The sequence below is a fragment of the Parasteatoda tepidariorum genome, chromosome 8 (assembly GCF_982258835.1).
Source record: "Parasteatoda tepidariorum strain Cologne lab strain chromosome 8, Ptep-v5.0, whole genome shotgun sequence".
Classification (NCBI taxonomy): Eukaryota; Metazoa; Arthropoda; class Arachnida; order Araneae; family Theridiidae; genus Parasteatoda; species Parasteatoda tepidariorum.
The window spans coordinates 32,075,178-32,091,852 of NC_141762.1; the positions used below are offsets into that span (position 1 = coordinate 32,075,178).

Genomic DNA, 16,675 nt, shown 5'->3' on the forward strand with positions numbered 1-16,675 from the left:
AAATAAAAAGTTAAAAAGAAAGAGTTTTCAAAAACTTGTTCAAACATCAATCATTGTAAAACAAAAATTAAAAACAGTATTTTTTAAAAAAAATAAAAAACTTACCTTATTCGGTTCAATTGTCCTATCACTAGTTTTAATTTTATCTTCCGTTCTTCGTCCACTGCAACACAAGAGAGTCATAGTCAGTATAAAACAAAAACACTACACCAACAATAACAGAATCGCACACATCATTCAACACCAACAGCCTCCACAAACACCCACCTTTTCCGAACGAAGTCACAGCTTGAAATATTCAAGTTAGTAAATCACCAAGAGGACGGAAAAGCAACTCGGATCCCATTAAAAATGGCCCACCCTAAGCGGCTGGCGCGGCTAGAAACACCCGTCACTTCAAGTAATTCTAATCCGTGGCCACCCCTGCCGCAGGGAAGGGAGGGATGGGAAACAATTGGAAGGGTACAATAACATGCATTCTTCAATTTCTGAACTAATCTCACAATTATTTAAAAAAGAAAAAAAACTAAACCGGTTGAAATAGTTTTCTTTGTTAATATCATTCAGAAATTTAACTACAATAAGTGACATTGAAAAGGCTTTGTGAAAGAGTTCATTATCTCGTTCAATTTCTGAAGAGGATGCTGAATATCATAAATCTGAACCATCTATAGCACTAAGTAGTGTTATTCTAGCTATATTAGTAAGTATTAGATGTAAGAGGGAGGGGATGTTGTTTGAGTCGGGGAGCGTGGATAGAAAGAAGGAAATAATTAAGATCTCAAGTGGTCACTCATAAGAACAGGGAAGTTATAAAAGAGAAGTTGAAGGTCGTGATTTCGGATGAAAATGATATGTCAGCAGGCGTTTTAAGCCGAAGAATAGTGAGAATAGACGCGAGTTACAAGAATGCCAAGATGAAAGTACTTCAGGAAACAAAAAGCTTTTTAACTTGAAACGTCTACCCAATACACAATTAAAAAACAATAGAAAAAATTAAGAAAAAAATATTTAGTTTAGAAATTTTTGACTTAAAAAAAACATGAGCACATTGCACCCAAATCCAGGGTGCAGAAATTCGCAAAATAATGATAAGTGATAACAGAAATAAATAACAAGAAAAAAAAATTTTAAACAAATAAAATCTTATTTATTTCAGTACAATTGAAATAAAAGAAATGGGTGAGATTGAAAGTGCCGGTTTGCGCAATTACTTCACTTCAAAGTGATAAACATTCTTAATCTAAAATTTTCAAATAAGAACTTGAATGATTAGAAAAACTTCTAAGATTTTCTGTGATATGTTTAATTCGGGTTTGATAATGCAATGCTTAGTAAAAAAAACGTCTGGGCGAATGTTAACTTTTTTAAATAAAAAATAATAATACATCAAAACAAAGAGGAAAAAATGCAGAAATAAAATTCTATAAACGGCACATATTTTAAATAACGTTTAAACGGCACGTTTTCTAATTCTTAAATTTAAATATTTATTTTTTTTAACAAAATATAACATACAAATGCACTTAAGAAACCATTTTTGAATTTTTTTTTTATTTATTTTTTTTTTTTTATAGATAAAATATAAGATTGCCAACACTTTATAATACTTTTTTTTCACAAATTCTTCTCAAACAACTATTTTTAAGCTAATTGCATGCCATCAACTTAGAAATTAAAAGAAAAAGGAGAGGACAAAAATCAGACAATTGATTATAAATGATTGAATCATTTTCTAATTTCTGTAACTTAAAATTATTTTTTTTTAATAAAATACAATGCACCAACGTACTTATAAAATCATTTTCGAACTATCAAAATTATTTTCTTTTAATTCTAAATAATAAAAAAATGCTATGGGAACCAACTCACTTAGGAAGTCCTTTTCTAACATTCAAGAATATTATTTTAATTTTACTTTTAAATAAAATTAAACACACCAACACACTTTAAGGAGAAACAAATAATTTTTACAGCAACATTTAATTACTCATACGTACAATTTAAAAGTTAATTTAATTCAAGAAAATATGATTATATATAATTAACGGTTTAAAAAAGTACAATAACGAACGAAGAATTATGTAATTTAACTGAAATTAAAGGAAACAATTTCACAGCTTCAATTATTTCAGCAGTGTTCAAAAAAATAAAAAAAATAATTTCTTAATAAGGAAAGGATTAATCTTTAAGAGCTGATAAAGATGAAAATAACAGTAAAACCAATATGATTTTTACTTCTGCATTTTTATTTTTCACTTTCCGTAAACCGAACAAGCAACCACAGAGTATCAATCAAAAGCACTTTTTTACACAATACATCAAAATGTCAAACACGCCATTTTTAAACGCACTTCAACCACTTGAAACTAAGCACTGTTAAAATGGATAAAACGAAAAAATTTTAAAAAAAAGTCAGAAATGCGATTTTGCTTTCGCCATTAAAAATACCATCATTCACAGCTTATTTTATTTTCCGTATTAACCTCTTGAGACTCGCACTTTAAATAGTGGCAGAAAAATGCGATTTCTACTTAGAAATATGTAGTTTCGAAGAAAGTGAACTCACAAATGCGATAAAATATTTTCAATAAAAAAAATCCAACTAATTAAATTCAATTACTTTTTTTCAGTTATTCTTAATTTTATCACACAAAAAATTCTGAATTTTAATTTTTAGCATTTTTTTGTACATTGTAGGATATTTTCTTAAAAGTATTTTCTTCACATTCTGATTATGAAACAAAATCCAGAACACTTTCATGTCATAAAAATGAACAAAATTTACTTGAATAAAATTTCTTATCTTTCTAACAATTTTCCATTGCAATTAAAAACTCTGACCATTGAGAGCGAATCCAATTATAATTTAACTCAGACAATCGCTTTGAAAACGCATACAAACAGAAATAAATTTTAATATTTTTAATCGATAAAAATTAAACTATTTAGGTGGATAAATATAATTTTATACTTAAAAAGAAAGCTAAATAAAGGCTTAAAATGGAAATAGTTCAATATAGAAACAGAAAAATAGGAATTATTGCAGGTATAACATTCATGAAACAAATAAAACTGAAAATGAAAACATTCAACGATGTCTAGGTCAAATAAAAGTAAGTTCCATTTAATAAAGGTCAGTTTGACAAATAATTTGTTTGCTACACGTAAAATGACAACAACCTTGTTCATTAAAGGCCTTAAACACATTTTCTTTAGTTGTTGGCAGAAATTTCAGTTCTGACTCACAACTTTTGAAATAAATTACAATACAACACATAAACTAGAAAAATAAAAAGATAATGGAATGCGCTTATTCATAAAACATTTTATAAAATCTTTTTAAAATGAGAAATCAACATACACATTCTATATAAATTTGAGAAATGAAAATTTAAAATATCGCATCGATAATTTACTTCCTCTAAGTCGAAATAAAGATAAATCTAATAAATTTCATAATCTTGTAATTTTATCAAAAAAATTTTTTCTCAAACTATATCATCACAAATGCTTTCACAATCTAAAAACAAATATAACGAGATAACTATAAATACTACTAAGTAATTTTAAGTTTATTATTAATATTTTATATTATAAAAAAAAAATGTTTCTTATTCATTACATTTTAGTAACTAAGGCAATTTTAAAAGAAATAGAAATAATAATCATTTACACATTTTCAAATTCTACTCATTACTTCATTTATCATTAATGAAGCTTAAATTTTATTGACAAATTTGTAAATATAAAAATTCTATGATGACTTGAAGTTTAAAAAATTAATTAATAATTTTAAAATTAATTAAAAAAATTTCCAAAAAAATTTATTATTCATAAACAAAACCATAAAAAAGCTTAAATATTTTTAATCATTACTAGTTTCTCGTTTTGACAAACCAATCCTTTGGCTCAATTTTTTAGCGTCATTTAGATTTAAAAAAATCATAGTACCCCCAAAGCAGAAATTGCTCATAACTTGGACGAAAGTCTCAGAACTATTTATAATTTATGTTCTGCAGAGATTGAAGCATAACTATTAACCCTTAACGGTCTCCGGAAGTAATAACTTAAGTTCACATAACTGTAATTGATATAGTAGTTATTCCCAATTACAATATCAATTATCCATTAAATAATTATCAGTAAATATCAATAATTGGGTAAAACTACAATATCAATTATAAAACTAATTACAAGTTAATTGTTATTATAACAATGCAAGTGAGAGACTGCCGTGATATAGGCGACATTGAACCCAGTAAGTAATAGTACAGTGTCGACTGTAAGGCGGCATTTGTCCATTAAGGGTCAACATGTAAGTCCTGCAGAAAAAGTTATTTCACACGCTGTTTAAATGTAATGCGATAATTTCATATGTAAAATAATTTTTGTGTCATTGTAAAGGCTTTATACATAATTTAATAATTAATTAATAGAAGTTTATTTATTTATTTGATTTATTTTATTTTTTATTTATTTCTTTTTTGCAATTTTTGATGGTAAAGTAAGATTAATCGTCATAAAAAATAATATATATTTTTAATAGTGAGAGTATTTAATTTTCGACGGTACCCGTAGAAAATTTGTAATTATTATGCGTCCTGTATAATAATTACAAATTTAATAGAACATAACACACAATTTTATTCCTTGGATTGTTTTTTAAATAATATATGTGTAAAGAGAATTTCGATAAAGAAACACGAAAATTCAATAATAATAAAAAAATTTAAAAAAAATTTATAAAAACAACAATTATAATTACTTTCTTTTTTCTTGTTTGCGTGTCTTTCATTTACAACACGTAATACTGATGATGCTTATGTCCTGAATCAGCTTAAATTTAAGTAACTTCCTTATTATGTGGGCCTTAAATAAAAGACTTAATGACGATCAGATGGGTTTTGACCTCAGCGTACTCATGAAGTGTCACAGCGACGTGTTGATGAAAGTCATTTTCTTAATTGACATAATCATTGTCCTTTATTTTTAATATAAATATAGAAATTGCGTCAACACTTTCTTCACAAACAAATTTATATCCTCCTCTTTTACAGCCATGAACATTTTGTGTTATAAAATCCACTTATGCCAAATTATTTATTTAAATTAGTATTATCTGAATTTCATCTGGATCAAACTCTGACAAGTTTTCAAATGATACGGATTAACTTTAAAAAATAAACAAATAAATGCATAGTAAAATTAATGACGTAATACTTAATATAGGTGTGCCAAAGCTACATTCCGGGGGCCAAATGCAAACCTTTGAATGGTCAATACGGGCCCCTGTTTTCAACTAAAAACTTATTGAAAAAAATTACATAATTACTATGAGAAACATTATAAATGTCTTTCAAACTGCTTCAAAATTTTAAAAAAAATAACTTTAAAAAATTCAAATGTCTTATTTAAAAAATCAAAAAAACTAGAATTTTTAACAGATTTTTTTTCTTAAGGCATTTTTAAGAATTAAAACATGACCCAACTAAATACATTTCAAATACTTGTTTAAAAACTGAACATATAAGTTAATTGTATTACACTGTAAAAATTATAGTAAAATTAATTTTTCCTCAGAGGAAGTTGAAAACCTAGTTACATTTTGATTTTATTTCAAAGTTTGCAAGACTTAATATTTACTTACTCTTAACATCAATAGATATTGTTTTTATTTGCACTTAGGAATAGTTTAGTTCTCATTAATTGTAATAAAAGCTAAATTCTTTACGGCACGAAAAACTTCCTTTTTTTTTTTTCATCCGGCCCTCTTGCAAAAGAGGTTGTGTACTCCAAATTAACTAAAATATAACAAGAACATAAACATTTGAAGCGTTCAGAGAATTTTAAAATATTGAACAACATGACTGCTATGTGGAATATAAATCTAAACAAAACATTTAATCAGAACAAACAAAACATTAAATCATTATTATGCATTAAAACGAAAATTTTTTGTTCTTTTAAAATACTTAATAAATAAAGGAAACACTATTCACGACAACAGGTGGTTCTGATAAGGTTCCCATCACGATAAAAAGCGTTTTGATGTATGATAGATTTTATCGAATAAATCGTGACTAAAAAATGCAGGTGTATTGAAAGAAGTTAATGAATTGTGAGCACGATGGAATTTATTAAAAATCAAATATTTATGTGATTTAAGAATATTCACAACCTGTTAGTACTTCAAATGGTTAAAGAGAAGAACTTAATAATAAATTAAAATTAAAATTCGTTATCAAAATAACTCAGTTTTATTCAAAACATTCATAAATATCTTAATTACTTTATTTTATAAGCTTTAACTTAAAAAAAAAATTTCAAAAATCATAACATTATCTATGAATTTTCTTAATGCTAAATTAAAATTAAGAAATCGGTTAAAAATTATTTGTGAGAGATAGCGTCATTATTATTTATAATATTTTCAATATATAGTCAGTAGGTAATTGCCGTTGGTCTGTCATATGACCTCAGTGGATTGAAGATTAAAAAGTAAAAATTTCAAAATAATTTAAAAATGGTAGTAACAAAATAAACCAAGAGAAAACAAAAGAAAGTTAATAATAATCAATTGCCCAATTGATCTATCATGAATTAGAAAAACCACAGTATTTTTATTTTAAAATGAGTAAAATGCTCAATTTTTAATCTCATTCTTTTCGTCATTCCACCGATTTAGAATGACTTATAAGAGTGGCATATCAATGTTTCAATTAATTTAAAATATTACAAAATTAGTCTGTCACGCATTAAGTAAACAACATTTTAAAATAACTGAAATGTAATGCTTTATTCCATAACCAGCATCGTTTTAAGTTTGACCCTTCAATTACAGGATTACTTCCAACGGGAGTGGATTTTTCATTCATTTTGCAGATGGGGGAAAGTACAGCATGCACTATGCTTGCATTTTTCAGAGACAAAAACACAGTAGGTGCAATTTATTTTTCAAATTTCAGAACTATAAATTGAAAATAAAACATGTTTCTAAAAACAAAATTCATTAAAAAAAGTATTTGTCACTACAGTACTTTTTTTTTAATAACATTCATTCAATTGGAACATTCATTAAAGTAAACAGAAGTGGCTACGAATTTCCCGCTAAGAAAAATGTCTGCATAAGGAATACCGGGTAATTTCACTTTACAATAATAAAAAAAGCAACCAAAGGAAATTTCGGGCAAGTGTATCCCGGGCAATTAACATTTTATTTAATAACCAACGTTAAACAGCCGACCCAATTTTTGAGATTATGGCTAGAGCGATGCCAACTTGCTCGCTCTGTAAAAAAATATTTTCTAATCGTAACGAAATTTAAATTATTTTTAATTTAGTATTTTTTATTTTAAGTAATTTTTCCACCACTACGTATCAAAGATTCAAAGTATGATATGAAATGCAACTTAATTGCTGCGACACTTTGAAAGAGTAGGCGCATTTACTCTTACTCTACAAGTTTTATTGCTTAATTTGCTACCAATTTATTATAACTTTTGCAGAAAGCGGAGCAGTCGGTATCCCTGCGGCTACCTAAAATCAACTACGTAGCCGTGTTATTTTGAGCTCAATCCAGAAGACAAGGGAGCACTTGGATCAAGTATTGAGAAAAATTTGCATTGAACTTTTAATGGAATTAACCCTCATTTTCATAGAGGAAAACCCTTAAAATCTACTACGGTTAGCCTGACAGCAAAGGGACTCTAACCCATGATCCGTTTACCACTGAGGATATTTTATGTCAGCACTGTGCTCGGTGCGAACCGGGTGCAGAATCTGTATTCAACAGTCATTGCTGGGATTCTAATCTAGGTCACCTTATTGGGAATTGAGCGTGGCTGAAAAAAATTGGCAATTGCTAGTCTTACTCAAAAGAGCGGAAACAATTTTACACGGTACGGAATTATACTTTAATTTCTAATTTATTGAATTTTATCGATCTTGTATTTCATAAATAAAAAATATCTTAATTACAATACAATAAGCCAATAAATAATAAAATAAAACAAATACTATAAAATTATGTTTTCCGTTACTTTTAATTCATTACTTTTCATTTCATTTTATAACTAGTTAAAATATAGCAAAAACTATTTTATTTTAAAAACAATAACGCTTTGAGAAATCTTACATTACTTAAATGATATCTTAAATCTTCTTTATCACCACTTAAGCAAGACTTAACATTTATTTTATTATATCTAATTTTATCATCTATTTTGCAATACTTGAACAAAACAAAAAAATATATATACTGTGTAACGTTTTTAAGAATATTTAACACCGAAATATTGCATTATCTAAAGAAGAAACCCAAACTCTGTTTTTTCCAGATATGAGAGAGACGTAATAACTTATATAAATGAGGCATTGCTTTATCAACTGAACTTTATAGGGACCCCTGGATTAAAACAAGAAAGGAGAAGAAGAAAAAAATCATAAGCACCTAACATTTTCTGGTGCTATGAAAGGGAGAAAAAAAATATGGGAAGGGTTCAGATTATGTTATCATACGATCTAGCCGAAATGGAAAAGAGAAATTAAGGATTCAATGGAACATAAAACGAGAATCCAATTTCACAGTTGAGTAGGAAGTGAAATATTTCTTAGATAACTTTTTTTTTTGTAATAAACGTCGATATTATTTCAGGAAACATTTACTGACAAAATAATGTATATTTTATTAGCGAAATAGTAGTTTCCTTTTGGTAGAAACGTCTTTTTTTTAATTTTAAATAAACTAATTTTATTACAGTTTTTTATTGTTACCTTAATTAATAACCCCTAATTTACACTGAGTTTAAATTTAGGGAATATGAGCATTATTAAATAGTAAAAAATAACTAAAAAGTTTTTAAAAAAAGCTGCATATTACAATTGCTTAAAAAAACAGTTTAATTGCACTTTCCTCTTTTTTTTAGGTTACATTAATGACTAAAATATCTATTAACTGAATGTTTTAATTAACTTCTTTAGTGATTTGACAGCCCTTTGTGGGTCAAAGCCTTTCTCAGAATATTTTTGCATTTCAACTATTAAGATACGTGCAGTTTTCTTTTTTTTTCCCCGGCGCATAAAACTGGAATTGAAGACAAGCAAACTAAATCTTAGAACATTAATATTCCAGCCTTACAATTTTATGCATCTATTTTAAGACATTTTAGTTAAGAGATTATCCACAGACAAATGATTACGTTACAAAAGTGGAAGGTGATGAGTGAAACAAGCAGGGGACTTTAAAATAATTTCCAACGTGTTATTGCCAACAATAAACTTTTTGAGGAAGTTTATAGGTCCTTGTAACTATAATCTTGCATTAAAAACAACGATTATAGTCGGGTGAAAAAAAACAAAGAGTAAGTAATCTTAAAATTTTTTTCAAAAATCAATTTTTCTTTTTAATTGACTCGACAGTCCTTTGTGGCCGTTATACTCTTCCCCTTGCTAGCATGTTCCAGTTTGTTTACTCTTAGTGCTTTTAAATCCTCATTAATGTAGTCTACTCACCTCAGTTTAAACATGCCTTAAATTGGGTTCCTAAATTGTTTAAAATTAGAAATTCTGGAGGTTAAGGTTGATGGATGTATTCGTCAGATGCGTCTAGCAAATTTGATGCGCTTTACTTAAAGCCTATGACGTAGATGGGACACTGATGTCCCTTATGTATATATATTTTCGGAAGCTCTAACTACAAGCAAAAATACATTTTGGTATTTTTTATTTTTAAAAACTCATCTAATAGTTAGTAAAAAAATGTGATTATCGGAATTACACTTGAACTAAAACATACATCGAAAAAAAAAAGTAGTTTGAAAAAAAAATTTTCATTCATAATCAAAAATTTATCAATAACTGATATTTCAAATTAAAGAAATTTCAATGGTGAATATTTGTTTCTCTTAGATCCAAATAACTGCAAACAAGTGCAAATTTGAAAAAATTATTCTTTGGAAGTGAGCCGTATTTGGAAGATTCTACAAAGAAAAACACTGGTGTTTCATGCTGTATTTCATAACCATAAATTATTAAAATGGTAAATATAATATTTTTTACTTTTTAGACTTTAGTTAATACAAAAAAATGAAAATAGTATGAAAAATATTCTGCGTCAAAGGGTTAAGGTGATTAATAATATCTGCCTTTCTATAAAGCTTGCACAGTTCCCTATTATATCAAGTTTATGTACCATTGACATTCACTGTATCCAGAATACTTATCAAAACTTTTCTTTTAAAGATAGCTGGTCGGTTTTTATGTGCGTCCATGAACCAGGTTTCTGAATGATAGATTTATTATTTTTGATGTTCGTTTTACAAAGTTTAACTGTCGTCCAATAAAACAACCATTAACAACATAGTAATTTTATCTAAGCACATAATTTGTTCTCACTCTTAGCATTTGAGCCAGGTAATTGACGTCAGAATTCTTTTTTAACTTACTACAACTAAATTATAATTCCGTAAGCTGGGGGTAAAAAAAAAGAATAAATGAATAAAAAGTTGCTTTTTAACGCACAGTTACACTACATAGCCAACTGAACATCAAATTTGAACTTAGGGAATCTTTAGGCATATTTTAATGTGAAGCTGGTCTCTTTTTTGCATCGATAATAGCCTGGCAAAAATTTCTATCAGTGTTAGATAGATAGTCATAGAAATTGATTTCTAGGTGTCCATAGCAGCTGAAGTGCGTAGTTATAATCTGCGTTCTAATTCGACCCAAAGGTGTTTTATGGAATTTAGATCAAAGCGTAGCTACTTTTTAAAGTTCTGAGAAAGACAATTTAGTTTTTGTACACCCATTTTGTGAAACCATGATTGTGCAAGCCTCGATGTGTGAATGATGCGGAGTTCTGCTGGAAAAGGAACAGGCCATTCCCTAAACATTGCCAGAGATAGAAGAGCAAAATTGTCCAGAATGTCCACATGCAACTCAGAACTCTATTGCATAATACAATTGGATACATGAACTAGTTCATGTATCCAGATGCAAAAACCTAGGATCAGATTTATTGGTAATTACAAAATATATTATACGAGAGCTAATGACTCAATGAATAGCTGGTTAATGATTTTTTTATTATTTAAATTGCTGTATGACTTTTTTTTTTTTTTTTTTTTTTTGCTTCAATTGTATGTTTAACTTTTTTTAAATATTTACCCAACAAACCAGTACAAAGTCAATCCCCTATTTTTGACTACAAGATAGCAAATTTCTGGTATATCATGCGTAAGTCAATCAGTAAAAAAAAACTTTAAAAATTGTTAAGTCTAAGATAATTTCTCCAGTTAAAAATATTGAAATAATCTTGAATAAATTATCTTAACTTTTCTTATTTTTTCTGAATGTAATTTTAAGAACTGTTTCTAATAGAAACCTTTATAAATCAAAAAAACATGAGAGAAAATGCAAAATTAATTGTACATAACATATTAAATATAATTTTTTAAAGGGGTAAATTGATACAGATCATATCTATCTCTTTGTTTATAATGCATCCAAAATTCACGATCAACAAATATCCACCTTTATTAATGGTGTATAAGTTAACCCCCTGATTTTTGCAACTTTTGGACACTTGAAATTTTGACTTATACACCAGGAAACACGAAAATCATTTAATATATTTTAAATATTATTGCTTTTTTTATAAGATAATTTCTTTTTTATTAATAACTTTTTCGGTAATGCTAAATTTAACAAAGGATTACAACCATTCAAAAATAAAATTTTTTTTTTTGCCAAATTGTCATAAAAACTAAAAATTTAAGTTACCTTGAACAATAATAGGGCAACATACATTTTTTACCTTTCAGCATCAATAAAAAGTGAGTTCGCTTAATTTCTTGTGAAATGATGGTTATGGTAATTGATTCAATTAAAAGATCAATTTAAAAGTATTGAATTTGAAGCAATTTAGAAGAAGAAACATACCACACAAATTCTGAGGATTCAATAATTGAACATTCTAATCTCCTTCCTGTATGCAACAGAGCATCCCAAGAGGCAAATTTTAAGACAAGTTAATCAAATTAGTAATCTCAAACTACTTATAGAACATTTGAGTTTTTTATTCCCTCATATAACAGGGATGAGAGTAGTCAGAAAGTAAAAAGGAGGAAATCCTAGAATATATATATATACATACGAAAATTTGACAAAAAAGTGCGATTTTTAAACTTGTAAACCATGTGATTATAAATCCTGATATGAGGTTTTTAAATCACGAGAATATGAAACTCTACATCGAATTTAAAAAATTCGAAAATACAAATCATGATGCGTAATTTTTAGATCACGATGCATAATTTTAAAATCGCGCGATATTACAACCGCAAAAACGAATCACGACATTGGATTTTAAGCTCGCGTAGCTACATAAGGTTTTAAAAGCTCGTAAATACAAATCGCGATATTGGTTTTTTAAATCTCGTAAATAAGAATCGCAATGTACAATATTTAAATCGCCTGAATACGAATCGCTGGAATCGCTTGAATATTGGTTTTAAATCAGGTAAATACGAAAATCGATGTTTGATAATAAAATCGCAATTTTAAAAATGCATAAATACAAAACACGATATTGGATTTTTAAATCTCATAAATACGAGTCATAATGTACGATATTTAAAAAGCGTAAATAAGAACTGCAATGTGCAACTTTTAAATCAGGTACATACGAAAATCGATGATTGATATTAAAATCGCGTGAATAAAAATCGAAATATTTGCAGAGTCTGGACTTGGGATTTCTAAAAGGCTTGTTTGTATTGTTTTTTGTTTAGACTTAATAAATAAAAATTTACAAGATCAATTGAATGAGCAAATAAATATTTTCACTGCAAATCCACCTCTACTTTTTTTTTCTCTTTTTTTGTTTGCTTTCATTCCAGAATACAAGAAGCAGTGACGTCTGAATTACGAAAATACGAGCTATCCCGCCGACGGATAAAAAATACGGAAAATCTTATTTTCTGTGCATGAAATCGGAGAAAATAGCTAATATAAGTAAAAATGCGGAAGGGTTAGCAGCTAGGACGTAGTTTGAATTTTCTGTTTCTCTTTGAAAATCGAAAATAAATATAATTATTTTACTTCAACGACTGAATTTTCACAAAAAAGCGGGTAAAAAAAAGGCTGAATTTCGGGTGATAAAAAGGCTGAAATTCGAGAGACAAAAGGGAAAAAAATCTCATCCCTGTATAAAGGTCAACCAGTTTTATCCCAAGGAATTGATTTTTAGAGAAATTTCAGAGGGAGGAATGAAAACTTCAATAATTTCGATCCGCGGAAAATTAAATTCCTCATAAAATATTTTAACTTGTGCAAAAAAATATTTCAGCGGAAATTAGCTGGAAAAATGGAAAAATCTGGAAAAAAAAGCGGAAATCCGCGAATCCGCGGAAGAATCTCATCCCTGATATAATCAATAATTTAGCATTCTAGTTTCCACCCCAACAAAATCAAATTTGAGCACTTAGGTAATGGCAGCTTAAGATAATGGCAGCTACAACTAGATTGTTTTTATCGTAAACTGGTTTTAAACATTGTATAGGCAAAACAGATTTTTTTCAATTAATTGGATGATTTCTTCCAAAAATGAAATATTAAAAGTATGATATTGCCTGAAATCCACAATTAAGATAAATAGTTCATCAATAGTTAGATATAGAAAATTTCAAAATTCTTTAAGTACAGCAAATAAAATTAACTTTAATTAGAGATCTTCTGACATTAAGGACTTAGAAAAGGTATGTACACTACCAATTCATTCTGATAACTTAGAAAAGATATGTTACTACTAAATTATTCTAAAGGTACAGACTTTTCTCTTTAACTGGAATTTTTTCACTCTTTTTTAATTTTTTTCCCTAAAAAAACAGTATCCCTTTACCCTCAACAAATAGATCCTAAGATATCCGAATTTAGATCATTTCAGATTTCTTAGGAGAAGCCTAACTTTCAACCAAAAATAATAATAATAATAAATAAAATGAAAAAGAAAGGCAATTGCAAAACATATCAAAAAAATTTTAATTATCACAATATAAACATGCTTGCTTTTTTTTTCTTCCCAATTCTTTGCTAAAATTTTTAAACAATTCTTAGAGCTTGAGTGAGGCATTTTGAAACTGGTTGTCTTCCGTTGTTTGCAAATATGTATATTAATTTAACAAGTTCAGTTGATTTCTCAATCATTACTAAAAAAATTTATTAAATCATAGCATTGATCTCTCAATCCCTTTAATGTAACATTAGAAAACTTTCAATGTTAGTGAAAATTTTTAATATTTTAAAATTTGGACAAGCAGCAATCTAGATCCTTCTAGTTAAAATAACTTTCTTTGACTAGTTTGATCTGACTAGCTGAATTTTTGCAGTATTTCCATTTCAGGGAGTATTTGCAATAAATTAACATTAAATTTCACATTTAAAGACTAATTTTTTTGCTGCTTGGAGAAACACCAGTTTTGGCTCACAAAGTATGACATAAATAACAATGCAACACAAAAAACAAAACAAAAATAAAATAAAAAAATTATATAAGCTTGTTTGTAATATATCCTTTCATGATTGATTTAACAAAGATAAATACGAGAAATGAAGAATCCACAGGCACTTTCTGATTAAATTTGTGGGGGGGGGGGGGGGGGAAACATACCACATTGATAGTTTTCTTTTTCTAAATTCTAAATAAAGTAAAATTCCAGAAAAAAAAATTATAACCAAGATGTTTACAATTTATTTTTTAATAGCTTAGGATAATATTAAAATCCTTCACTGTGTAATAACATTGACATTGAAAAAAAAATTTACGTTGAAATTCTGTTAAGTTTATTAATGTTTTGTTTATTTCAATAATTCAAATGCAAATTTAAAAAATAAATGAAAATATTCATTTATTTTTTAATTTTCTATCAGATTATCATTGTAAACAAAGGATTTAAATAATATTTAGGAATACAATGATAATCACCAGAAGTTACTTAGTCCTCTAGACATTTTCTACATAAAAAATTTACCCCCATACCCAGTGGCAGAATTTTTTTGGGCTTTCTGCGACAAACCTCTCTAGCACTAATATCTTACTGTAAGATACTTATCATAATGACAAATATACATGTTACAAAGACATTTCTTTTCTCTCTGATACGTGTAAAAGGAATCTTTTGAAAATTTAAGAGAAATTTTTGTTATATAATAGTTTTGGAGGGAAAAAAATCTTGTGAAAATTTTGGTAGAAAAGCAAGCCAACATTTTTTTACTTCATTCCTTATTTTTCATATTCCTAAATATCTTTATTTCCTTCCCCTCTGATGCGCGAAAAAGGCACCTTTTGAATATAATTACGGAGAAAAAAATCTTACAAACATTTCTGCAGAAAAGAAATTTTTTACTCCATTATTCTTTCTTTTTCACAAATAAGAATAGAAAAATCATGAACATTTCTTTCCCCTCTTATGTGCGAAAAAGGCATATTTTAAATATAAATTTAGAGAAAAAAAATTTATTATGTCTGCAGAAAAGAACTCTGTAACGTTCTGCAACAATGTCGCTGTGTCACCTTAATTCTGTCAGGGGGCCCCCATTCATGTATTTTTTTCTAATTTAAACACTTTATTCTAAGTAAATAACATGATTTTCTCATTACTGTATAAAAATTTACATTTTGTGTTTATTTTTAATAAAATTTGTAAAATATGCTTATAGTACATTACTTAAGAAAAAAATTTATTATTATTATTGAAGATTTAGTTTCTCGTGTAAATAAATGCCTTGTTTTAATTGTAATCCAACTTTACTTATTAATAAAGAAAGGAGTTAGCCTAATATTTATTTTCATTCCTGTACTTTCTAACTTATTTTAAAATTAGTATAGCAAATATTTATTTCTGCTACCAAACACAGAGCATCATAAATCAGAAAAAAGAAGGGAAAACAATGCACTTATTAGACTTCAAGACTCGGCATCTCAAAATGAGCTAAAATGGAACTAATCCACTATTTAAACAAAGCCCACATATAGAAAGTACTTTCAATTTATTGAAATTTTGATAACTAGGGGTGTATATGTATAGATATATATATTCCTTTTTTTTTTTTCTGCTTCAAGTACTACTTAGAGTTATTAAAGTGTTTCTCATATTTAACTTTTTAAGCTTTTAGTAGTAGCATATTAAAGAAGAAAACTAGGGAACAGAAGGAGTTAAAGGGAAATTTTTAAAAAATGTATTTAAAATAGAATTAAGAACGCATTTTTATGGGAAGCAAATTTATTAAAAAATGCATTTTTTTTATTTAAATGAAAGTTTTTTTTAAAATTTGACAAGAGGATTGATTTTTTGATAATATTGATATTTACATGTCAAAAAACAAATCATTTGAAAAATGTTTTTGGAAAGTAGAAATGTTAGCAACAAAATATTGCATCAAATTATATTACTATTTAAAAATAAAACAAAGAATACAAATATAAAATATAAGGTGACAAAACTTACTATAGAAACCTCAGTTTACCTGAGTTAAACAATATAACTATAACTATGTCATTACTTATTAGTTAAGTTCAGAATTCTCATTAAAAAAAACCATAACACAAATTTAAAGTTTCAGATGATCTTTTCGCATTCATATCTCTAAGCAATTAAATGGTATTTAAAAAATGAGA

General features: G+C 27.3%; 2 protein-coding genes across 4 annotated transcripts in view; one reads left to right on the forward strand and one right to left on the reverse strand.

The window, feature by feature from the left end:
- The window catches only part of LOC147806048 (sperm-specific sodium:proton exchanger-like), a 54,135-nt gene extending 44,084 nt beyond the window's left edge, over window positions 1-10,051 (forward strand). Inside the window, exon 7 of the mRNA XM_087150097.1 lies at window positions 9,910-10,051. Within this exon, the coding sequence (XP_087006223.1) occupies window positions 9,910-9,963 (54 nt within the window). The 3' untranslated portion in view covers window positions 9,964-10,051. The remainder of the gene's footprint in view (window positions 1-9,909) is intronic.
- The window catches only part of LOC107438520 (uncharacterized), a 121,440-nt gene that overhangs the window by 23,489 nt on the left and 81,276 nt on the right, over window positions 1-16,675 (reverse strand). For all 3 annotated transcript variants that reach the window (XM_016050826.5, XM_071181547.2, XM_071181546.2), the window contains exon 15: window positions 106-163. In XM_016050826.5, the coding sequence (XP_015906312.2) occupies window positions 106-163 (58 nt within the window). The remainder of the gene's footprint in view (window positions 1-105; window positions 164-16,675) is intronic.